The 26,220-nt window shown below is 48.0% G+C and overlaps 1 protein-coding gene across 1 annotated transcript in view; it reads left to right on the top strand.

The window, feature by feature from the left end:
• Itga9 (integrin subunit alpha 9) overlaps nucleotides 1–26,220 on the top strand; it is a 299,993-nt gene that overhangs the window by 260,207 nt on the left and 13,566 nt on the right. Inside the window, exons 24-27 of the mRNA XM_050141583.1 lie at nucleotides 6,824–6,949; nucleotides 9,508–9,627; nucleotides 13,930–14,031; nucleotides 25,372–25,491. Coding sequence (XP_049997540.1) covers nucleotides 6,824–6,949; nucleotides 9,508–9,627; nucleotides 13,930–14,031; nucleotides 25,372–25,491 — 468 coding nt within the window. The remainder of the gene's footprint in view (nucleotides 1–6,823; nucleotides 6,950–9,507; nucleotides 9,628–13,929; nucleotides 14,032–25,371; nucleotides 25,492–26,220) is intronic.

Raw genomic sequence — 26,220 nt, 5'->3', positions numbered from 1 at the left:
GAGGGAGGGAGGGAGGGAGGGAGGGAGGGAGGGAGGGAGGGAGGGAGGGAGGGAAGGAGGGCAGGGAAGGAAGAGGAAGGAGAGAGAAAGAGAAAGAAAGGAAAAGAAAAGAAAAAGAAGTGTGAGGATACTACAGGCCTAAGTAGACTTCATTCCTCAGCACTGAGGCAGGTTAATCCGCACACCTCAGATCACACATCCTCCGCTTTGGTTCAGAGCCTTCATTGGCTCCTGCATCCTCCTACAGAACCACCCCTGTCCTAAGATTTGATTTGATTGCAAGCCCCTTGTTCCGTTGTCCAAAGTGGTTAACAATATGAAGAATAGAGGTTTACAGATGGTTTCAGAAGCCACAAAGTCAAGGGGTACAGGTCTGGCACAGTGCCTCGGGGGTTCTTGTTGCAGGGTAATAGTGGTGAGGGTCACCTGTTAATGACAGCTGTCTCAGCACACACAGTGGTGCACACCTTTAGTCCAGCACTCAGGAAGCAGAGGCAGCCAGATCCCTGCGAGTTCAAGGCCAGCCTGATTTACATAGTGACTTTTAGGACAGTTGGGGCTACAGAGTGAGACCTTGTCTCAGATAGGTAGGTAAGTAGGTAGGTAGGTAGGTAGGTAGGTAGGCAGGTAGATAGACAGGCAGATGGGTGGGTGGATGGATGAACAGATGATAGATAGATGATGGGCAGATAGATAGATAGATAGACAGACAGACGGACGGACGAGGTTTCTGTCCCACCCAGTCCCGCAGCTGTTCAGTCCCAAAGAAACACACAGAAGCCTACATCAATTATAAACTAGTTGGCCTATTAACTCAGGCTTCTTATTAACTAACTCTTACATCTTAAATTAACCCACAATTCTTGCCTGTGTTAGCCACGTGGCTTGGTACCTTTTCTCAGTGCAACATTCTCATCTTGCTTCCTCTGGATCTGGGTGATGACTGCAGACTGAGTCTTTCCTCTTCCCAGAATTCTCCTATTCTGGTTGTTCCACCTATACTTTCTGCCTGGCTACTGACCAATCAGCATTATATTAAACCAGTACAAGTGACAAATCTTTACAGGGTACAAGACCACTGTCTGACAGGATAGATAGATAGATAGATAGATAGATAGATAGATAGATAGATAGATAGATAGATAGATGATAGACAGACAGAGAGATAGAGACAGCAATCTCATAACCCACAAGCCTCATGGTGCTTGAATCGATTAATTCATTTATGAAGGCAGAGCCCCATGTGACCTCTCTGAGGTCACATCTCCAGGTACACCAACCCATGAATGTGAGGACACGTTCACACCACGGCAGGAGCCCTCTGCTCAGGCTGGCTCTCCAGCCTTCATCTGACGCTTGTCCCAGACTGAACTCAAGGCCACTGTGTACTCCTTCCAGCTTTGCTCTTCCCTTCTCCCTGGATTTCCTCCCCTCCTCAGGATCCACAGGAGCCTGCCAGCTCCTCTGGGTCAGGAATGCAGGCCACAGTGGGGGCTGCCTTCCTAGCCGGGGAGGAATTTGTGGAAATGGTTTGAGTCACTGCAGGGGTCCTGCTCTGAGGAGGGGATGACAGACTGTAGTGGTGGGGTGTGTGAGATCAGTGTGTAGAGGTGCAGAACCTGGTGCTGCAGAAACGGAGTGGCCAGGGAACACCCCGCAGGGATCCTAGGGATGGGCTTTGCAAGCTCTCAGAGCTATAGGCACAGGGCAGGTCACCTAAGCCCTCAGACCCTCAGGCCTATAAGGTGTGGGTGGCAAATAAGAGACTCCATGGCTCAGTTTGCCTGGCACACCTCTGATAAACGTCTGTCTCACTCTTAAATCTGTTCAAACCCCCAGCTCCACTCTCAGAACCAGCCCATTTTAACAGTGAGGTATTATTTGGCCCTAACAAAGATGACATCCTTGTGGCAACATGGCCGAAGTGGATGGATATTGTGTTAGATAAAGTGAACCGGACATGGAATAGGAAAATCCACATGTTCTCGCCAAGTGGGAGCTGGGGAAGTTGATGTCACTGTATTAGGTGAGAGAGCGGCCACCAGAACCTGGGATGGGTGGGGGAAAGGGTGGGGAGGAAGAAATGGTCAAATAGGGATGAGGTGCAAGGAGATAGCATACAGAGGAGATGCTGAATGTCCCCAGCACAGAGGATGGATGTCCAAGGTGATGGACATTCCAGGTGCTCGATGATAGCCTCACATGTTGTATTCCCGTTCTGAAAGCTCACGCACGGGCAGAGGGGACTGCTGGAGAAATAGCAGGGAGGAGGCTGAGTTTGCTTCCTGCACATAATTGGGTGGCTCGCAACTATCTATAACTCCAACTGCCTGGGGTAATGCCCTCTTCTGGCCTTTGTAAAACCTGAGCGCACACACATACACAAAACCCATACCATGCTTGCTCGCAAATGTGTTGTTTTTTATATATTAATTAAATCACTGTTTTCAAGCCCCTATTTGACAGTCATATGATCTCCATTCTGACAACAGTAATCCCTGCACGCAGATGTTGCAAGGATCCAGTGTGTGTCCCAGCTGTTACAATAGTGCCTCACGTGAACTAGGATTATCTTTTACGTCTAGACTCAGCATAGAGAGGCCCACAGACTACGCCTGGCTCCCAGGGAGAAGGATGGAGCTAGAAAAGCAAGCCCTATGTGATGCTATATGCCAGCAGCCCCAGTCTGGAGGAGAGTAGAAGGCCTATAACTGTCCAAGGCTAGCCCACTCTCTAGGTCCACAACAGACACTGTGGTCCTGAGTTTCACACATGGAAATGTCCTGTTTCCTCTAACCGCAGCATAGTACACCATCCTTTTTCCACCTTGGGACAGAGGCTGGTGATGTCCAAAGGAAGGGCCAGCTTTCCTTGGCAGTGCCATCACCAAGATGTGAGCCTCAATTCAGGCTTCAAGCCCCATGTTTCATGAAGTGAGACCACTTGGAGTAGACGGGACACTAACGTCTGATACCTTAGCGGCGTCCAGCCACTTGCCCAGGACGACTGTCCCACCATGTGATACTTGTGTCCTCTTGGACTCCACAGTCCAGTCTCCCACATCGCTTCCCATCTCCTGGTTTTCAGCTTCTACCGTGTTTTCTTTGAGGTCAGGGGTTTGAGGGGACAGACAATAAAAGAAAACCCTCAATAACTGCTTTGACAGAATCCAACCTCAACAATATGCCCCATGTCCTCTTGTCCCTGGTTGTGGGTTTGGTAAGTTCTTTTGTGCAAATTCCAATAGCCACGAACCTCCCCTAACTCCCAGGGGTCCTGCCAAGGAGCAGCCCTGGCGTGGGAAGCATTCAGGCTGGAGCAGTCTGGGAAAGTATGGGAGTGAGTGGGCAGAGGTGAGCAGCGGGCATAGGCCACAGGGCCAGCCCCTCCAGCCAACCCAAGATGCGGCTGTTGAGCAAGAGCCGAGTGTACTTAGCATGACAAGAGAGGACCGACGCTCTATGTTCCCATGACTTTGAGCAAAGATGATTAGGGCCAAGTTGAGGGTATTCCAGTGTGCTTTTTCTTGCTTTGATAAACATCTGTGGCCAAAAGCAACTTGGGGAGGAAAGGGTTTATTTGGTTTATAGCTTACAGTTCATTATGAGGGAAGTCAAGGCAGAAACTCAAGCAGGAACCTGGAGGCAGGAGCCGATGCAGAAGCCATAGAGGAGTCCTATTCCTGCCTTGCTCTTCATGGCTCACTCAGCCATGAAGCACCCAGGACCACCGCTCCAGAAATGCCACTGCCCACAATGAATTGGGCCCTCCCACATCAATCATTAACCAAGAAAATTCCCAGTGGGCTTGCCCAAGGCTAATCTGATAGAGGTTTTTTTTTTTCAACTGAAGTTCTCTCTTCCCAAGTGCACCCTAACTTGTGTCGCTTAGACAAAATTAACCAGCATGTGGGGGCGGGGTCTCAGTGATTGCTTGTCTACAGAACGAAAGATAAGGTGACCCCAGGCTAAGAAGATGGCTCAATAAGTAAAGATGCTCGCTGCTAAGCCTGGTGACCTGAGTTCGATTCCCTGAGCCCAGTGGTATTTTGATGGCAAGGTTGTCCTCTGTTCTCTGCACACACGTGCACACAGACATGGACACACATGTTTTCAAAAGTGTACCACGTGATTCACAATAGTCAAGTTACAGACCGTGCCTACATGCTCATCAATCTAAGGTGTGTTGTGTAGACATAGGGAGGTGTGTTCAGCCTTAAAGATGAGGGAAGTGTGTCAGTCACAGGGAAGGGATGGAACTGGAGATCATCGTGGTAGATGAAATCAGCCAGTCCCAGGAAGATAAGAATTGGGAGTTTTCTCCTGTGTAAGAGTTTTGAGGGTGGCAGGGGATATCAGTGACGTGAGAGAGAGAGTGGGGAAAGGAGGAGGTAAGAGCAGCACCGGCGGGGCAGCATCTGCTCTTCAAGTTCCTTTTACTGGGTGCAGGCTGCCACTAACGGTCAACCACACTTGGAGAAGTCACTGAACCTAAGGCTTCAAGTCCCTTATCTATCAGCCAAGGCCAAGAACTGTCCAATCTGGGAACTGCCATCCAAAAGCAACATTCCAGGGCACTCTGTTCCCCTTCCAACCCCAGAGCCGGCACAGAGTGGCCTGGCCTGCCGCCTGCAGGCACTTGCACCTCCCAGGGGCTGCCAGGAGTCAGCCTTTGGCTGGGGAGTGGGGGCGGGGGGAAGCAGTGGCAGAATGAGTCTCCGTGGAGAATTCTGGGCAAAAAGAGAACGGATGATTGTCCTTCCTGGCTCCATCCTCTGCTGCTGCACCTAGTACTTGGCTGTGGGTACTGGGGTGTGGCCTGCTCTCAAGGGTCCTTCTGCCTTCTTCTTGTCTGTATCTCCATCTTTAAAATGCCCCTGTTCCGTGGGACTGTTGTGAACCAAATGCTAAAATTAGAAAGGAGCCCAAAGCTGGTCTTGGGTGTTACCATAGTCCGTGACTGTGACCTACCCATCCTGACCAGAGGAATGCCTCCCTGCAATAACCCTGGTCAGGGACTGAGTGACTGGATTTTAGCTGCTCCAGATCAGACCCTATGGACACCCCAGGAGTCTTCATACTCTTGGTGAAACAAGAGAACCCTGACCCTCCCAGAAAAGTGGGTTATTTCCTGATTAAATTGATTCCCATTTAACCACAGGTAGGGGCGCAACAGCCAAGGTTTTCATCCACTAGCCTTTGCTCTCTGTTTCCTGTCTCTGCATTCCACTGAGGGCAGATTGTCACAAGGCATCAGATGGTCTGACCATCGCTTCCCTGTTCGCACGCCACCCAAGAGATGGCCTGTGGACGAAGACATGTTCCAAGCTGTTGCTCTGCCCCTCCAGGCTGACACCAAGACCTGTTTCTCACCCTCTTAGCTGCCACTCTCAGCCCCATGCCCCTCTCTGCTGGCACCTGTGGCCAATGTCAGTGCCATCCTCTCCCACTGAGGGCTCGTGTGTGAAACCAGCTAGGGTGGGCTGGCAATCAGATCCCTCTCCCTGACTGGAACCCCAAAGCAACAGTTTGGGAGCATTGAGGAACCTCTTGGCTACCTCTGATTTTAGTGAGGATCAGTAATTCTGTTCTGCAAGACTCAGAGCCTTTCCAGGTACAGACCAGATGTGGGGAATGATGGCCAGGCCTACGGATCTTCTCTAGAGCTTCTATGCAGGAGACTGTGCTCTCTGGGCCTTCAGCACTGTCCACTCAAGGGACAAGTAGGGGAAGGAGAGCCCCACATACTCGAGAGTGAAAAGAGATGGACTAACAGAAGAGCCCATGTATCCAAATCTCGGGTGTCCACCATGGAGTTGATACTCCACTTGGAGTGGAAATGAGGACTTAGAGAAATCCTTGATGCCCTTTTTACCTCTCAAGATCTTGAGGGGTTTTATAGCATCCTGGTGGCTCCATGGAACATTCTAGAAACTGTAGACAGAAGTTTCTGTCTCATCAGGTCCCACAGCTGTTCAGTCCCAAAAAAATACACAGAGGCTTATATTAATTATAAACTGTTTGGCCTATTAGCTCAGGCTTATTATTAACTACAACTTAACCCATAATTCTTGTCTATGTTTAACCACGTGACTTGGTACCTTTTCTCAGTGAGGCTTTCTCATCTTGCTTCCTCTGTGTCTGGCTTGTGACAGCAGACTGAGCCTTTCCTCTTCCCAGAATTCTCTTAGTCTGGCTGCCCCATCCATGCTTCTTGCCTGGTTACTGACCAATCAGCATTTTATTAAACCAACTGGAGCGAGAAATCTTTACAGTGTTCAAAAGCATTCGCCCCACAGCAAGAAACTTCTAGCAGTGGGCCATTCCTGAGGTCCACTTATATGCTGATGGAACTAAGGTCCCAGAAGATCTGAGCTCCAAACCAGGGCTCTTGACTGTGTTAGCAAGTCACTTGAACTTCTTTGCCTCCTAAATGCCTGTCTGAAAGGAATTGTGTGAATGAGCTTGGGAATCAGGACGTGGAGGGTTAGAGCTATTTACTTGCATGCCCTGTGTCATCTCAGCTCAGTTATTTGAAGACTTAATGGCCACATTGTCTGTCATAACTTCTTCCTCAAATACTTCTTAGCCAGAGCTATGGTACAAGCCTATGGTCCTGGCCCCTAGGCAGACTGAGGCAGGAGGATCTCTTGAACCCAGGAGTTCAAGGCCAGACTGGGAAACACAGTTAAGATCCCATCTCACAAAACACCATTGCCTTGTAGAGAATGGTAGCAGAGAAACTGTGGGCCCCACCGCTGGGCCGGGTGACTCTAGGTCAGTTCCTAGCTTGCTGGCTCTCATGGGTCTCTCTCAATTTCTAGGTGAGCCAAGAGAAGGGCAACTGCTCTTTCCAGAGGAACCCGACCCCCTGCATCATCCCTCAAGAACAAGAAAATATCTTCCACACCATATTTGCTTTCTTCACCAAATCTGGAAGGAAAGTGTTGGTAAGAAGTTGCTCAGTGGCTGGGACCCTGAGGGTGGGCTTCACAAGAAAGGCACGTCTTAGACAGCGGGCAGTCTTCTGCTTGTCATTTCTTATTTCTCAAATCTGGTTTTCATCAGCTGACTCAAAAAGACTCAAGGACTGTGATCAAATCCTAGTTCTCAGTCCAGGGTTTCAATCAAGACGTTAAATGGAAACCTTTAGAGCCCACCAAGCAGGACGCAAATGATTTCTCCTCCTAGAAGGAGTCTGCAAAAAATGTCATAGTTCTTCACAACACCCCGGGAAAACCTCCTAGCAATGTCTACTAAAATTAAACATATGTATTCTGCAACCCAGAGAAATACATCATTTCTGGGTCTACCTCCAAGAAGTGAATGCATATGCTATTAAAAGGCACGGGAATATTTGAAGCAGTTGTATAGTAGCTAAAGTCAGAACAATTCAGATATGAGTAAACAGTGATGTATATTATACTCAGAAATATTATAGAACAATGAAAAGGAAAATGTAACTACTCATGTTCCATACACTATATAACACAATTAAGTCTCACAGAAGTTACAGTAAATGAAAGAAGTCAAGAATGAAAGAACATTCTGGAATATTTTGTATATAAGAAGTTCAGAATTAAGGAAGGTGACAAAAATGTTCTGTAGCATGATGGGGGTGGTTCTCCAGGTGAAAACATGCGTGAAATATACAAACATGTTCTTTTTACCACTTTACCTCCTTAGTGCTTTTCCAAAGCCCCCCTCCCATATCCTGATCATATTTCTCTAGCTCCTTACTTCTACCTAAGCACACCTCACCCTCGCTTATACACACCTCCCACCCCCTGAGAGAAGCCTGTTTGAGACCAGGTTGATAACCGTTTGAGATCAGGTTGATAACTGTTTGATATCAGACTGATAGCTGTTTGATATCAGGTTGATAACCGTTTGATATCAGGTTGATAACCATTTGATAACTGTTTGATATCAGGTTTGTATTTCTTTTAATTTGCACACATTTCAGTTTTTTTTCTTCTGGCTATGGCAATATACCCTTGCCTAAGCAATTTAGGAGAAAAGAGGTTAATTTTAGCCCACATTTCCCAGGGTACTGCCCATGCTGAAGTCACATGACAACCTAGTCACCTGGCATCCACAGCAAAGAAACAGAAAGGAAAGAATTAGCACATTTTCTCCCCTGTCACACAGTTCAGGACACCCTGCCTGGGAAGGTGCCACCCACAGTGGGCAGGTCCCCCACACCAATCAGCATAGTGGAGACAGGCCACCCTGATCTAGACAGTCCCTCATTGAGACTGCCTTCTTAGGACTCAAAATTGGGTCAAGCTGACCATTGACACGCGTGGCGAGGGTGGCCAATGCCCTAGGGGATAGTTAATTAGGTACAGTGACATCTGACTTAGGCTGTGCACAACTCCAGGTCAGGCTGAAAATGTCCCCTGAAAGAGAAGCTTCACATACGTACATATACATGCATACATATGCATGCTTATAAAGAGAGAAGCTTCACACGGGTATATACATACGTACACATACATACATACATATACATATGTACATATACATGCTTATAAAGAGAGAAGCTTCACATGGGTGTATACATACGTACACATACATACATACATATACATACGTACATATACATGCTTATAAAGAGAGAAGCTTCACATGGGTGTATACATACATACATATACGTCCTTATAAAGATAAACTTCAAACACGAAAGGGAAATCCCTTCTTGGTCATTGGGAATGAACTTTCCCTTGGCAGCTTGTGTGCCCCCTGAGGTGTCATAGGGTCTTTTGTTCTTTAAGGCCCCACCAGAAACAGGCGATAGTGAGATGTGTTCTGCAGAATGTCCTCTCACAGAATTGACCGTAGCTGGAAAGGATTCTTGTTCAAGTCTCATGAAAGAATATCAGGATATGTAAATGTTTCTTTTTGAGAAGAACTGATTCTCCTTGTGAAATACAACTTTTCAGTGGGATTAACCACGAAACCACTTCCTGCCTAGTTGTGGTCTCCCCACAGGCTAGTGAGCAGCTCTAGTGCCCACGAGGTCAGAAACCCTTGTACCGCTCTCTGGCGGTGACAGAGCATATTGACATATTTAGTTTGGGGGGGTTGCTGGGGTATGTTATAGTTGAGGTTTTTTTAAGCTATTCTTTATAGCAGTACAATTTATATACTAAATAACAGTAATAGAATTGTGTGACATAGTTTCAAACAGAAGAAATTGGGAGATAGTTCAGGTTACCCAACCCCTCCCTGAATGCTATATTGTTTAAAAATTACTTTTTCATAAGTGACTTTATGGGACATATGGAGTTGTGACTGGACACGCCTAATTCCTATTTTACTCTGTGTTTTGTAGCTGGGGGTGGAATCATGGGCAGGGTTTGCCATCAACTGCTCCCCAGGCTCCACCTCTTCCTCTTGATTTCTTTATCCTGAAATCCCACGGTCACCATCACAGATGCTCTGCTCTGTAGATGGCTTTGGGTTGTGCCCGTCTCTTAATTCCATCTGGAAATTTTCTCCTCAGGACTGTGAGAAGCCAGGGAGTTCCTGTCTGACAGTGCACTGCAACCTTAGCGCTCTGCCTAGAGAGGAGAGCCGCACACTCGACCTGTACATGCTGCTGAACACAGAAATACTGAAGAAGGTGAGTCCCTTCAGCCCACCTATTGGGGTTACCTGGAACCCCTGGGATCAGTTCCCCATGACACTCAGGTTACTCCTCGTCAGCCTTTTCTGTCAAGAAATAGCAAGAGCTGTTTTAGGCATATGGGCCAGAATCATGAATGTCACAATCTCTTGACATTGTAACATATTATGATCATGTATAAAATCAGGCTTGAGACTGTTCATTGACTTATGAAACAGCAAACTCTCAATGTTATGAATAAGTTGATTTTGTGTTGGGCTATCCATGTTCATAGCTACATTGGGGTGTGTGTGGCACAGATACACATGCTAATTAAGTCATTTATAACCAATCAACTCTACCAGCAGCCCTAAGGTAATATTCAAATGCAGGGCATGACTGTGTTTCTAATAAAACTTTATCAACACAAGCAAATAGAGGGCCAGATTTGACCCATGAAGCCTAGTTTGCCAGATTGCTCATTCAAACGATCTCCTCAAAGATGTTAGACTTGTGAGACACAGATCACTTTGCTACTGTGAGCTTATCAAATATGTTTCCAAATCCCTGTCAGCAAATTAGCGGCCCTTAATAGAGGTTTACTGTGATTTATTTTAAGATAAGAGCTTTCTGAGAATGCTCGGTTTTGTGCCACGGAATGCTATGGAAATAATTGGGTATAAAGGTACAATGCACGTGTTAGTCTCAGAGTTCCTATTTATCTTTATTTGAAAAGATTAATTGTGCATGATGTGTTTAAAGCCATCCACAGGTGAGTACAGCTGACTTCATGGTCAGCCTTTAATTAGACCCAGCAGTGATGCCTGCCTGAGAAGATGCATGCATGGGGGTGGGGTTTGGCTTCGCTGTGTGCTTTCCTACAGTCTCTGGACACCATCTGGGCTCCCTAGTTTGGAAACTGGTTTGGAGAAGTCGGGCTCACACTCAGGGCTTCTCTGGTGTACCCGCTTTCTAGAGGACCACGTTAGAGGAAGCTGGGTGTGAGCTATGCTCTATCCTCCTCCTCTAAGGAGTCCCTGCCTTACACGGGTCCCCGGAGTCTGCATACATGCCTGCCTATCTTAGCCAGTGCTGCTGACAGCTGTGTTTCCCATGTCACTCATTTGTCCCCAGAGCGATGGCACTGGCAGTGACGACCACTCCACCATCTCTTCTCTGTCTGTCCCATGGCTGCTGCTTGGCCTTCAGTCACAGGGGCTGAGCATAACTGTGGTTATTCGGTATTTCTCTCTAGTGACCAGTGATGTACAGGCTATGGCCTGTGCATGACCCCCAACACTCCCTCACAAAATTAATTAATTCACTAATTAAATATAAAATAACTAGAGGATACATGAAACCAAAATTACAAAACTGTTAAATTGCTAGAAGATTTTATGAAACAGAAATATTCTTGTGGAAGACAATCCTCCCATACTTACCAAGGACCACATCCCAGTAACTGCTGTTGAATCAGCCAAACCAGTGGAGCCCTGGGCAAGGGAGGGGACAGCTCTGGGAGGCTTGTTCTCCAGCAGAAACTTAGGTCCAGAGTACAGCCTGTGGCAAGACTGTCTTGGGAGTCACGTGCCCCCCCCCTCCCTGCCTCGGAATCTGAAACAGTGTTTCGGGCTTGGACCTTAACATGGTGTCTTTAGGAGGTTGACCAGTTGGTCTCTGGGCCATTGGGTCTCCCTGTGGACTTGGGCCATTGGGTCTCCCTGTGGACTTGGGACAACAAAGACCTTGTGGCTGGCCTTGGCTTAGAGTTGTGTTTATTTTCCTTTGACCTCAAAGTCTGACTCCAGACAAGGGAATTTGAGGTTTTATTGTTTTAACCTCAACTAGTTTTCATTTGAAATGTTGGGTTTGGTTTTTTAAATCATCAGAGGATAGGATTTCTTTGGAAGTGTCCCTAGAGCCTTCTTCACAGCCACCAGGGGCCTGCTGTATGCCAGCCCTTCATCTGTGTGGCCTTTAACCTAACCGTCATTATCATCGTTACTATCTAAGGTGGTGATAACGATGATTCATAGTATAAAACACAGTTTCAGAGGACGGCTTTATGGCTGAGTGGGTAAAGGCACTTGTGGCCAAGCCTGTCTACCTGTCTTCCATCCCCATCCCTACAACCTACATGATACAAGCAGAAAATTGACCAATGAAAGTTGTTTACTGACCTCTCCTGTAGGCTATGGCTGCACATGACCCCCGACACACCACACTAATTATATAGTTAATTCAGTGTAAGATGAATAGAGGAAACAGGAAACCAAATTTGGAAAACTATTAAATTGCTAGAAGATTTTATGAAACAGAAATATTCTTTTGAGTGACCATCCTCCAAGAAGCATTATAAATGTATTTTTACTAAGGAGGGGGTGATAAGAAGAAAAAAGATGAGAGAACTGGAGAGATAACTCAGCAGTTAAGTGCACTGACCGTTATTCCAGAGGACCCGACAGAGCTCAGTTCCCAGCACACACATGGCAACTCACAGCCGCCTGTAACTCCAGCTCCAGGGGAGCCAGTGCCCTCCCTCTTCTGGCCTCTGCAGGCACCTGAACTCATCTGCACTTACCCTCCCCCACCACAAATATACATAATTAGCATTAATTTTTAATAACAATGTTAGATTTGAACAGTGTAGGTCGAAGTTGGCAGCTGATCCTGAGACGGCCTTCACCCATTATTCTGTTAGCATTACAGGGAGCACGGGACTGGGTAGTGTATAAATAGTAGAAGCTCCTTTGTCATGGCCTAGAGGCTTGGGTGTTGAAATATGGAGCAGCGGGGCCGCTTGGCTAGCTCATGCCCGAAATAACAACACACAAACTGTATTCATTTAAGAACTGCTTGGCCCATGAACTCTAGCCCTTACAGGCTAATTCTCGCACCTGGACTAGCCCATTTCTAATGATGTGTGTAAGCACCCCAAGGTGCGCTTACCAGGAAGATTCTAGCCTATGTCCATTCTGGGTTCGGAGCTGAGAGGAGCTTCATTGCATGCATCTGCCCGGGAGATCGGAGCATGGCGTCTCTCCTGAAGCAGAGCAGAGTCTGACCTCACTTCCTCTTCCGCCCAGAATTCTATTCTGTTTATTCCTCCCACCAATGCTTTAACCTATGAGGCCAAGCAGTGTGTTTATTACTTAACCAATGAAATTAACAGATTGATATATGACACTCCCACATCACTTGGGAAGTTCAAGGGCATGGTGCTTAGGTTTGGCTTCTGGTGAGGGCCTCCTGCTACATGGTCGCACAACAGGGGGTGCATCACATCATGAGAGCGCATGTCACTCCTTGTCTTCGGAAACTGACACCACAGCATTGTGTCACAGACTTTCCTGGAGACATCACACACACACACACACACACACACAGTCGGGGCTGCCAGAAGCTTAGCCCTGAATTCCACACGCATATGCCTCCAGGGATTAAATTTCTGACCTTAGTGACTTCCTCACGTGACAGAGGAACTCAGTCAGAGCAGCTGGAGACACTAAAGACACCTGGCTGACAGATCTCAGCCATCCCGTGGGACAGCGAGGGGATTCCACAGTCAGCATCCACTGTCCTGAGGCCCGAGTTTTGCCAACCCACATCTCCATCCTGGCTTTGGAGTCATGTGCTTGTTATCTGAATTGTGGCTTTGAAACTGAGCCTACAGCAAGGCTTCCAACTGCTTCTGCCCACAGGCAGTGTCTCCGAGGTCCCCCTCTTTCCCCTTAGACCTGATTTATAAACTGGGTGTTTATCTCCCACACCCACCCCATCATCATTCCATCGGGTACCCCTCTTTGAATATGCAATGGCTTCAGGCTTCAGAGAGCTCCATTCAGGAGCAAAGAAAGAGTTAAGGATAACTAAACCTTCATGGTTTTGAGGACTGTGGTCAGGGCAAGACGATGACTAGAAAATGGGAATCAGATGCCTTCTGGGGAATGCCAGGCTGGGATTTGTTGCACACAATTAAACAGCTTTATTTACCCTCTACTCGTTGTGAACATGTCAGTATCAATCACCAGCTATCTGGCCCTCACCCCTCGGAAACCGCAGCACGCAGGCTTGCATGTGTGCTTTACTGGCAAATGCAGACTCTTCTGTGCCCGCCACCATCCAAAGGGATTCTCAAGAGAGGCCGGAAGCCTATGTCTTTGTGGGTCCCGGTGATGGGAGGCTGCTAGTTGCGTGATGAAATGCACTTGGGATCTTCATGGAACCCTGAGAGCTAGCTCTTCATAGGCCCTCTCGTGGGCCAATCGTTCTCTAGGTCGTTTGAAAAGAGTCTCATGAACTGTGCCATTTCTTCCACAGGACAGCTCCTCTGTCATCCAGTTCATGGCTCGTGCCAAGGTGAAGGTGGACCCTGCCCTGAGAGTGGTGGAGATAGCCAATGGGAATGCAGAAGAGACTCTGGTGAGTTCACTTCCCTGGGACAGCTCTCCTCGGAGGATTGGAGCTGGGACCTAAGGGAAAAGAAATTCTCTAAGCCAAGATGAAGGGTTTGTGGTAGACCCAAAGCCCTGCCTGCTCTGGCTTCTAGGGCCCCCTGGAAGGCCTCATGGGTCCATTGCTCTGTTAACTTAGCACGCCGTTGGTATGCGAGAGTTTCTTGTAGTGATGGGCCAAAGGAAAAACTGTCTGGAAATGTCCTCAATAGGACTTAGAGTTCTACTCTGAAGCCAGGGCTATTTTTATCTCTCCTTAGCCCTTCCCTGAAATCTCTTCTGCTCCCCTGCCTATGCTGTTCCATGGATAAACCCTGAGGGTGAGGGGAGCTTAGGAAACAATTGTTTGCTTGTCTTACAAAGGCCTTGTCACAGTGCCAAGACCTAGAACCTCTTTAACGCTCTCCCCCTTCTGCCCTGCTCTCCTTGAAGTTGTCAGGCCTCAGAGTAGGCAGGGAACCTCCAGTGTCTGGTGAGGGAGACACTGGACAGCAGTGAGACCTTGGAAATCTGCATTTTTTTTCTTGTTCTTTGGGAGGGAAGGGTCAGCGCTGTTTGACACCCTCCTAAGTCTCCTAAGTCCTAGCAGTCCCAGGAGAACAAGCAGGGAAGACAGCCAATGCCCTGCCCTGCTGAGGAGCCCTACAACCTGCTGCTCTTCAGATTCCCTCCGTTGGATTTTACCTTCTCTCAGGGGAGACTTGCCCTCTCTTGGAGAATTTGTTGTTGCTGTAACAAACTTAAGAAGGGAATTCTCGAGGTATTATGTACTTGCACAGAGCAAGACTGTTAACTTATTTTCTAGTCACACAGAGATGCACCATTTCTTAATACTGGCGCTCAGTATTAAGGGGCTAGGACAATGGCTCAGTCAGGAAAGTATTTGCTGTATGAAGATGATGGTCCCCAGCACCCATGTAAGAAGCCAGTAAGTGCCTGTAGTCCTAGCACTGGGAAGTGCTGGGGCTTCATGGCCAGCCAATCTAGCTAAAGCAGTGAGCCCAGTAACATCCCAATCCTGTTCTCTTCCCAGCGAGTTTATCACGAGAATGTCAGCCAGTCTGGGATGTCTAAATGCACAGGTTGACAGCACTCACGAGGGGTCAGCCATCTCAGGGAAGGTGTCAGTCCTGACCTCTTTTCAAATGGACAAGTTGCCCAGAATGAAACTCAAGTCCTCCACGGCTCACGCTCAGTTCTTCTGGCAGGTCAGATATTTGGGGTTGGCGCTTGTCTTTTTTTGCTGCACTTTGACCACTTAGCAGCTGGCTCAGCGCTGCACCTGAGAGGCAAGCGAGAGAGAGCTGTGGGCCCTGCTGGCTGTCACAGTGCTGGTTAAAGATCATCTAGAGGAAAACATGCCCAATCATTCCGCCAATAGGAATGATTCGCAGGTGTGTAGCAGGCCAAGTCGCTTGTGTGGGTGGAGAGAAAGTTCTGGATATGTTGTCTTTGCCCACGCAGCATCGTGTTGTGGGACTCTAGTCCTTGACTCTCCTGTTGTGAGGGCTGTGGTGATATTCTCTCTATCAAGTGTTGGCAAGAAGCTGTTGCTGGGTTTTTTTTCATGTTTCCAGAAGGGAGGGGAAGGAACACACAGTGAGAATCCCAAGAGAGCCCTTCTCAAAGGTCCTCCCACCACGGCCTTTGTGGTCCAGAAGCTAAGATTCCGTTCTGCACTGTGTTCTCAACTTTCCTAGTAGGGGAAAGAATCTTCTCTGAGTAGGAAGACTTCTGGTTTTAGAAGAAGTACATTTTTCCCCTGTGTAATCTTCTAAGTATCTGGCTCCTCTCAACCACCCATCTGAAGGGGGTTTCCACAGAGGCTGCCCAGCAGGCTTAAATCAGGTGAAATTTCACAGCCTCTCAGATTAGGCACCAATCATTGTAGCCTTGGACCGACGAGGGAATGTGTCTGTGTCTGGTGTCCATCAGGGTGTTGGTAAAAGGTAGAAGAACATGGTCTGTTTTTTTAACCATAAACAGCACACGTGATGATGAGTTAGGAACATCAATTGTTTTTCCTTGTGTATCTCCCCCACCCCACCCCACAACCCCAGTGCTGGGCATCAAGTTTAGGGCTTTTAACACATCTGGCAAGAGGTCTACCCCAAGGTCCATGCTCGTCTGCATGTCTTTTATCTTTATGTCCTGATGCACTAGTGTATTACAGGGCATCTGTTGGTCACTAGAAGTATGTCGATTTCTGGAGAACTTGTTCCTTAATGAATCCAACAGATCTAGATGTTTACTCTTAATTTCTTTCCTATTGCTATGATAAGGCGTGGCTCCTAAGACAACTTATAAAAGAAAGAGTTTCTTTGCGGCTTACCATGTCGGAGGATGAGTCTGTGAACTTCACGGTGGGAGCATGGCAGCAGGCAGGGGGGCACGGCGCTGGAGCAGCAGCTCGGAGCTCACATCTTCATCCACAACCACGAGGCAGAGAGATAACTGGGAACGGCATAGCCTTTTGAAACCTCAAAGCCCACCTCCAACAACACACCTCCTCCCCCAGGGCTGTTCCTTCTCATCCTTCCCAAGCAGTTCTAACAATTGAGGACGAAGTATTCGAACATATGAGCGCCATTTTCATTCAAACCACCACACTTAACCAGAAGTAACGTCCAAGATCAACTTCAATGGCACTTACCTGGTTTCATGCAATCTTTAGCCTGGGGACCTTGGTGGGGTCTCAATGACCACAAGGTTAAAGGGCTGGTTGTGAGGAGCCAATAACATGTTGACTTTCATATTCAACTCAATCCAACTTGCTTTCCAGGGAGCAAGTTGGGGCAAGAGAGAAAAGTTAGAGAAAAAGGTAAAAGCAGTAGTTGGGGTCCACAAAGATTTTGGCATAACTGTGTGTGTCCTGGGAAACTCCCCATCAGGAGCAGGAATTCGCTTAGTGGGGAAGGGTACATGAGCTCCCTTATTCATGCTGTCTCTCTCCACACTTTGCTCCTAGTCAACCACAATATAAAATACTAATAGAAAATTTCAGACACAATCAATAAGTACCATTATACAATATTGTCATATTTTTCCTATCTTATGGGTTGTTATTATTGCTAGTCTCCTACTGTTATAAATTAAGTTCTGGGGTGACTGTAGAGTTAATATTGGTGGGGTTTACACTAACCACAAAAATCCACCGGGGTCTTAGAAAACGCTCTCTCAGGGGAGAGCTCTGGAGGGAGTGAAAATAGGAATACATTCCGGAGACACCTAACGCTATCCAAGAGACAGAAAAGGCACTAAAAGTCCAAAGAGAGTTAGAGACGTCTCCCGCCCTATGAGTTTACCTCCAAAGCCAACAGCTGAAACAAAAGACTTAAGAACTGTGTTGGTTAGTTTTCTGTTTGGTTGGTTTCTGTCAACTGAGCACAAGCTAGAGTCATCTGAGAAGAGGGAACCTCAATTGGAAAAATGCCTCCATTAGATTGGTCTATCAGGGCATCTTTTTTTTTTAATTTCTTATTTATTTATTTATCTATCTATCTATCTATTTATTTATTTATTAAAGATTTCTGCCTCCTCCCTGCCACCGCCTCCCATTTCCATCCCCCTCCCCCGATCAAGTCCCCTCCCTCATCAGGAGCAGAAGGAAAGAGAGCACGAGCAAGGAACTCAGGTCCACGAGGGGTGCACCCACACACTGAGACAATGGGGATGTTCTATTGGGAACTCACCAAGGCCAGCTGGCCTGGGTCTGAAAAAGCATGGTATAAAACCGGACTCGCTGAACATAGCCGACAATGAGGACTACTGAGAACTCAAGAACAATGGCAATGGGTTTTTGATCCTACTGCACGTACTGGCTTTGTGGGAGCCTAGGCAGTTTGGATGCTCACCTTACTAGACCTGGATGGAGGTGGGTGGTCCTTGGACTTCCCACAAGGCAGGGAACCCTGATTGCTCTTTGGGCTGACGAGGCAGGGCATCTTTTTTTTTAATTGATGATTGATGTGACAGGAACCCATCATGAACAATGCTGATGGACCTACGTGATGTAAGAAAGCAGTCTGAACAAGCCTGGAAGCACACTCCACCATGGTCTCTGCCTCAGTCCTGCCTTGAATTCCTGCTCTGACATCACCATGGCGGGCTATAAGATGAACTAAATCCTTCCCTACCCAACTTTGGATCATGTTGTTTTGCCACATCAATAGAAAGCAAACTAAGACATACCCCTTATTTTGTGAAGATTTATGTTATTATTTCCAATGATGTGTGTATATCACATACATATGGATGCCCATGGAGGCCAGAGGCATTAGATCCTCTGGAGCTGAATTTATAGGCAGTTTTAGGCTACCTAGTATAGATGCTAGGAATCAAACTTGGGTCCTGCTCAAGAGCAATGCTTGCTCTTAACTGCTGTGCCATCTCTCTGACCCCAGTACCCCATACTTTCAAGGAAACTAACCAATAAAGGAGGCTGGAGATTCCATCAATTCTATAAAAGACTATAGAATTGTTAGTTATTGGAGGTATCACCCCAAATTCCCTTCCTCTGTATGTGAGGTTGACATGCCTTCTCACTTGTGTTCTTGGGATCTGCACACAATAGAAGGGTGTTGGATGACCATGCCATGGAGTGTGTACCATACTGCCACCTTGAGGACAGAGACAGAAACCTACTTTCCCGCTTTGACAGAAGCAAAGTGGGCTAGAATTTGGCTTATCTGAGAGCTCTTGGAATTGCCGGAAGAACCAGACTGTAGGGGTGTGAGAGGAATCAGGAAACCTGACGAGCCAGGGTCCATGCTGAGTCCAGCCACAGGAAGGACTCAGTGCCCTGGGCTCTGGGACCAGCTCCCCTGCCCTCTTGTCACCTGTTGCTCTGGGGTCAGGCACGAGCATCTCACCAGCTAAGGTTGGAACTCTGTACCTGGGGACCAGGTCACTGGTGTTGTCAGCTGCTCTGGCAGGGACGGGAGCCCGTCTTTCCCTGTGACTCATTGCCTGGGGAGGAGAGCCAACAGTGGGCCACAGATAGTGACCGTTGTCCCCTTCAGCACGCTTCAGGTGTCACGAAGGGCAGTGACAAGTCAGCCACGCTTGCATGTGAGCAAGAGGCATTGTTCAGACACTTGGAGCACTTGTCGGTGGGAACTTCCTGGGCAAGCGGCCATCCTAATGAGAGAGCATGAGGCCTCGTCCAAAGATGACTGGCAGGCTGTGGACGCCTTGCTCTCTTTCAAGAACTAATGTGAGTTGGGTGTGGTGACCGACCTGAAATCCTAGCACTCGGGTGGCAGAAGCAGAGGGCCTTGAATCTGAGGCCAGCCTTGGCTACATAGCAAGATCCCGTCTGAAAACAAAACATCAGAATGTGCTAGAATAAGCAATGCTTCCTGGCCAGTATGATGGGAAATGCATTTGGAGCCTTTTGTCTTCTTCATGGAGCCTTGTGTTCCTCCTGTATGTGGAGATATGAATCATTAATTCAGAATAATCCCTAGAAAATCCACTGTCCCCTTCCGTGTGAGAACCACTAAAGCCCCTTCCTCTGGGGAACAAGGGAGTCTGTGACTCGGGGAGAACACAATTGATTAACTCTAGATCTCGCACTGACTGAGACCAGGGTGGCATCTGGAGTGCTGGACTCAGCCTGGATGCCTCTTCCCTCTGCCTTGTAACCTCTCAGTCAACGTCAGTAAGGTGCCCAGCCACTCCGGATGAATCCACTGAGACAAAGGCAGAGGTGTTTGATATGACGAGAAATGACTGGCTTGTTTTAAGGTATTTGTTTAAACTGTGAGGGTCTGCAGAGTCCAGCCAGCTCCTGTGCCCTGGACCCTGATCTCCTCTTCCCAAATGGGGTCTTCCCCACTCAGGTTAGGTCAGACCCCGGAAGGAAGCCTCCTTCCTGTATCCTATGTGCACACCTGAATAAACGTGCCCTGCCAAATCAGTCAGGACAGCACTTTCCGGCGACCCATGCTCTGAACCCATCCTTTCAGGTCATGCCTAGATTCCAGCTTTTTCCTTCCTGCCTCCCCTTAGGAATCAGAAACTCCCAAGTTCGCATCCTAACTCAGTAACTTGGAGATCAGCTAAGCTCCGAGCCTCAGTTTTCTTGACTCTGTCTTGGGAAGGCTGCTTTCTGTTTCCCTGAAGTTGTTGGAAGCTTCAACACCACCAGTGAGAAGTCTCTAGAAGGGTCTAGAAGGGAGACTCAGAGGTTAAGAACACTTACTGCTTTTGCAGAGGATCTGAGTTCAATTTCCAGCCCCCACATCAGGTGGCTTACTACAACCTACAACTCCAGCTCGAGGGGAAGCGTTGCTCTCTCCTGGCTCCCTCAGGCACTTGCACGCAAGCTGCACACACAGACAACCAGCACGCCTGCATACACATAATTATGTGCTCTATACAGTGAACCTCGGTTATGCTATGATTTATTGCCACCCCTCCTGTACCATCCTCTTTACCCAAAATCCCTGTGGGAGAATCAAGCACTGAGAAAACTCCAAGTGTCCTTTGCCAGACACACAAGTGAGATTTTCCAGCCATTTAATCAGTTGGTGACTATATCTGAGGGTTTGCTAAGGGGTAAGTGGTGTGTGTGCCAGGCACTGGGGACAGAACGAGGGAGGAGGTCGGCACAGCCATACCACCCCCCCTGGGGCTGGCTATGGGACAACAAGGATGTCACCAACAAGGAAACTAACAAGGGCTCACCAACCCTGATGCACATGGTTTAAAGTCACAAACTGTGCTGTGGATGCTGGGTTCACAGGGTAAGGGTGAGAATGAGGAGTTGGTTAGACGGTCAACACTCTCCCTTGGCACTAGTAACACTGGTAGGGGAGATGGAAGTGACCAATGTGTGTTAAGGCTAGGGAGTATGTGGCATGTCCATCCTGACCAACGATGAGTCTAATGCTGTCTTGTGTTGTGTGCCCACATGGTCAGTAGTTAGGAGCGGCCATCATCATATAAGAGATGACCAAGAAAGAGTGAGCCAAACCAATGGGGAACCCCACCCACACTGTGAACCAGTGGCTGCCAGCCACCATCACAATTATCAGCACTGCTGTTTAAAGGACAGTATCCATTTCCACGTAGAAATGTGCTTTGGTTGACTCAGGAGTGGGATGTCTGGGACTCCCCCAGGATCCTTGGTCCCCAAGGAAACCACGGCCGTGGAGGATAATGTTTTAAAGGAGCAAGATGTCCAGCCCACCACAGCCTTTCACTGACCATCAGTTATCTCCCTCAAGATGTCCAGAGCCCCATCTGGAAAGACACACATGTGCACAAGTATGTACACGCATGTACATGAACTGTTACAGAGGAGCCGGACTTTCTAAGTAACAGGCAAGAATCAGTCCGGGTGATATATAACTGACCTTCTCCCTCAGAAGCAACCTGTGTCTGTGGTGGCCTTGGGAGTGCACCGCACTCAGATTTAGTGGTCGGTAATTGCAGAACCCTTCCCCCTGTGGCCTCGTCTCTGTCCAAGCCGCAGATATGCAGTCAGGAGGAGAATTGAGAGTGAAGGATAGAGCTCCATGGTAGAGTGCTTGCCCAGTATGTTCAGTACCCTCTATTCAATCCCCAGCCAGAGGCAGGGCATTCCTCACCCTCTGAGGGTTTCTGCATAGCAACAGACCCTTGTCCCCGTAAAAAGTCTTGTCCTCCAGGAATAAGCTATGGGAGGCTGCTCTGGAAGTTATGAGTGTATCCGTGAGGATGGAAGTAACTTCTGTCTGACCAAAACTATAAGCCCCGAGTGCATCTTCCTGTGGACCACTGGCCAGGTTTGCGTGTGACTCACTCATCCAGTTTCCGCATACTTCCCCATCCTCATGGAGTCTTTTGTTGAGCCCGCTTTGCCCTCCCGCTGACTCCCTAAACAGTGGGTCTCTTCCCTTACAGTCCCTATGCCTTTGTTCAGGAGTCACCGTGCTTTTAATTTGTTAAAATGTCATGCATCAGGAGAGAGAGATGGCTCAGTGGTTAAGAACGCTGGCTTCTCTTTCATTCCCAGCACCCACATGGCAACTCACAGCCATCTAAAGCTCCAATTTCAGGGTACCCAATACCCTCTCTGGTCTGCAAGGGCACCTAGCATTTAAATAGTGCCAGACATGCATGCAGGCAAAATGCACATATGCTAACAAATAAATGGATAAAATGTTTAAGTTGCACATCAGTCCTGGTGTGGTTGTTTACACCTGTAATCCCAGCCGTTAGGAGACTGACACAGGTGGATTGCTGTGAACTCAAGGCCAGGCTGAACTGTATGGTACGTTCCAGGCCAGCTTGGGCTATGGAATAGGACTCTGTTTCAAAAACATAAATACATACCTGTACATATACACACACACTACACATTTATACATATATACGCATGCACAGAGACTAATATGATTTATAGAGCAGTTTTCGTTTTTAATAGCTGGTGCTGTTCTGCTTCATGGTCAGCCGTCATTTAGCTAACCTGTCGTGCTTTCCTTAGACACTGAGGGTAGTTCTCATTCTGTCCGTGGGAGTAATTCTGCAGTCAGCATCTTCCAGGTCTCTTGTTTAAATTGTGTTTTCTTTAGTGTGTGTGTGTGTGTGTGTGTGTGTGTGTGTGTGTGTACGTATGTACATGTGTGCGTGTGTGTGTGTGTGGCACGTGTGGAAATCAGGGGACAGCTTTTGGGAGTTGGTTTCCTCCGTCCACCAAGTGAACCCCAGGAACCACACTGAGGTTGTCATGTCTGGCAGCAAGTCTCTTTACCCCCTGGGCCGTCTCACCAGCCCAACATCTCTGAGCATAGTTTTTTGTCTGGAGTTTGTATTTCCTGCCTTTGATCATGTTTTTAAGGGCAGGATTGGCAGGTCGAATGGTGTGAGCGTATTTAAGACAAGCAATTACAGAGCCTGTCCCACAACCAGGGCGGAAGGGCATTCCAAGGAGTGAAAACAAAGAGCCAGGGACCTCAGGGAGGATGAGACTAGCTATCTGGGTTATGAATCCATGACCTGGAGGGGCTGGGGAGGAAGGTAACCAGACTGTTTCGGCTCCGTGTCCTGAATTAGACTCTCAGAGCAAAGTGGAGCCATTGATAGAGTGAGGTGACGGAAGTGTCATGTCAGGACCTGCATTCTTAGAGAACAAATTCAGTGGCAGGAGGACTCTGGAGGGGCCTGGCACCATGCCTGTGATGGGGCAATATCAGGCATGGAAAAGGGGAAAGGAGAGATGTCTTAGAGAGACTTGGTCTGGGCCACTGGTAGAGTTATGGGCTGTGCTCAGTATGTTTGTATGTTGTGCTGTGTACATTATGGGCTGTGGTCAGTGTGTCTCCACGTTGTACCCTGTACATTGTGGGCTGTGGTCAGTGTGTCTCCATGTTGTGCCCTGTACATTGTGGGCTGTGGTCAGTGTGTCTCCATGGTGTGCTGTGTATGATTTTTCTTCCCTTCTTTGCTCATTCATTTTTTTCATTTGTTTGTAATCTATGATGTGGCTTCTTAGCACACTGCGAGGCGCTCAGATCACTCACAGAATTTATTGCAGTCGGGATAGAAGAGACTGACCTGCCAAGGCTTAGAGCTCACGTCCAAAAGGACCAACAGCACCACTGAGAAAAGACACCAAGTACACATTCCCAGGACATGACAGGGCATTCTTACAAAATTCGCCAGACTAAATTGTAGTGGCTACTCTCATCTCTGTATCCACAAAACCAGACCTCCAGCGTGGCTTTGCCAAGAGGACACAGTTCAGAGTCGTGGACCTTACAACTAACCCCCTAGTGAGCCCACAGCCTGGCTGGGGATCCTTGTCCGCCAGAAGGTTTGGCTGACTTTTGCCTGAACCTCTAAGGAGGGATTGAAGCGCTCCGGACTCGCAGGTGCAAAGCACCAAGCTCAGAGAAGACAAGGACTTTGCCTGAGGTCCCCTGGCTGTTGATCACACCACCCCATCCCCAAAGTGCCTGCTGGGTTTTCTAGGCACTTTTTCTCTAGCTTATTCCCAAACCGGAAGGAACATTTCTGTTCTACTGATTTTCCCTTAAGACAAGTTCTGGGTTCAGGTTCTACATGTGAAACCTAAGAACCTGACTGTCGTGTGGATAAATGTCCACACCCACCCCTACTCCAGCACGTATCACCCAGCCACCCCTCACTCCAGAAGTAGACACGAGGAACTAAAAATGATCAGATGGCTTTCTCTTTGGAAGAAGAGGATGCAAGTGGTACTTGAATTCTGTAAAACCACAGCCCTTCTGACCTGTGGGACTAGAAGTTAGCCAGAGAGTATGGTCAGCGTGAGCTACTGCATGGAAAACGCCCCACTCTCCTGCTAGAGGCCAAAAGAACCCTGTCTTGCTTGTCATTTCTGTGGTGTAATATTCCCACTGCAATCTGACAAAAATTGTCATCACAAAGTGTCTTGAGTTGGGAGGAGAAGCACACTTGGCTCTTGAGAGCTGACTTAGGTCAGCTCTCGACACCAATGAACCCCTTCAAAGTTGAGGACTCTGCCTCAGGGTCTGGAGAGATAGCTCAGCAGTTAAGAAAGCTTGCTGATTTTCTTTCTTTCAGTTTTTCAAGACAGAGTTTCTCTGTAGCTTTGGAGCCTGTCCTGGAACTAGCTCTTGTAGACCAGGCTGGCCTTGAACTCACAGAGACCCACCTGCCTCTGCCTCCTGGGATTAAAGGTGTGTGCTACCACCACCCAGCTACACTTGCTGTTCTTAAAGAGAACCCAGGTTAAATACCCGGGACCCACATGAGGCAGCTCACAACCTCTTATAACTCCAGCTGAAGGGATCCCGACATCCTCTCCTAGCCTCTGCGGGCACCTGCATGCATATGGTATACATACACACACAGATGCACACACACCTATAAATAAAATTAAACAAGTGTGCTCCGACGAGATGAGGCCTCCAGCCGCATATGACGCAGGTTGGAAACGACAGCACATTTGGAATGAACTTCTTTAACAGCTTAGGCACAGCTGTGAGACCCAAGACAGTGGCTTGGCCCTTGTATGGTCCACAGTCGATCAGGAAAATAGTCTTGAGCGAATGATTCCGTACTAAGTGGCACATTGAGTTGAACCCCCAGAAGTGCTTCCTGCTCGGGAACCCCCCTCACCCATCTTCTTTATCTCAGAACCAGCATACGAGGTGGAAGAGTGTCACCTACTCTCTTAATGTAGCATGGTCCGATGTTTTTTACTATATTCACCGTATTTACTATGTTCAGCTCGTGATATCTGAAGTCAGGGTCGCTATCTTTATGGCCCTTCCAAGACTTGTCCTCACAGTATCACGTCTGTGCTACCTTCTAGGTGGTCTTCGAGGCCCTGCACAACCTGGAGCCCCGCGGCTACGTTGTGGGGTGGATCATCGCCATCAGTTTGCTGGTGGGATTCCTCATCTTCTTGCTGCTGGCGGTGCTTCTGTGGAAGGTGAGTCTGGCGACCACGGGTGCCTGCAAACGTCCCAGCCAGGACACCAGGCTGCAGGCCTCCCCAGGGCCAGGGAACCTGGGAAGAGGTTTCCCCTCACAGTACAGGTACAGAGGGAATCAGCACCCTCTTCAGGCAGAGGATGGAATCTTGCCTCCTCTTGGACCACTTTAGAGAAGGAGAGTTCAATCACCTCACTTTATCTATCCTCAGAAAATTAAAACCATCCCAAACGGTTGCTGCCGTCACTACTTCAGGAGACCGATCTGGTTCCTATAAGATGTTTTCTCCTGCCTGGGAAGTGACCTCACTATGGGTGATAGGTTGCCAGCCAGGCTTTCCCTTCATTTCAAGGTGACTGCAGCTGGAGACAGTGTTATCTGCGACTTTGGCCTGGAGTGGGAAGGAGAGGTCTTAGGTACTGTGGAGTTTTAGGTGGACTCTCATGTAGAGGCAAGCAGAGCCTGACCCAGAGATGAGGAAGCACAAAGCAAAGGCAAAGCTGCCAGGCTTTCATCCTGCTTCTTTGGGTTACCTTCTGGGCACAAAGTAACCGGTGCTCTTTGGAAAAGCAGTTTTTAAATACCTATTACAGAAACAGTTTCTGAGAGTATTATGTGTGGATGTTTAAAATCCAAATAATTATTTGGGATTAGAAAACAATATGTATGTATTGATCAAACAAATAACATTAACAAAGAAAAACATGTTATGTGGCATCCAGGAGTT

This window comes from Alexandromys fortis, unplaced genomic scaffold (genome assembly GCF_014885135.2).
Source record: "Alexandromys fortis isolate MF-2015 unplaced genomic scaffold, M_Fortis_MF-2015_v1.1 scaffold_44, whole genome shotgun sequence".
NCBI classification, from domain to species: Eukaryota; Metazoa; Chordata; class Mammalia; order Rodentia; family Cricetidae; genus Alexandromys; species Alexandromys fortis.
The sequence above is the reverse complement of the archived record's forward strand: the minus strand, read 5'-3'. Positions and strand labels throughout refer to the sequence as shown.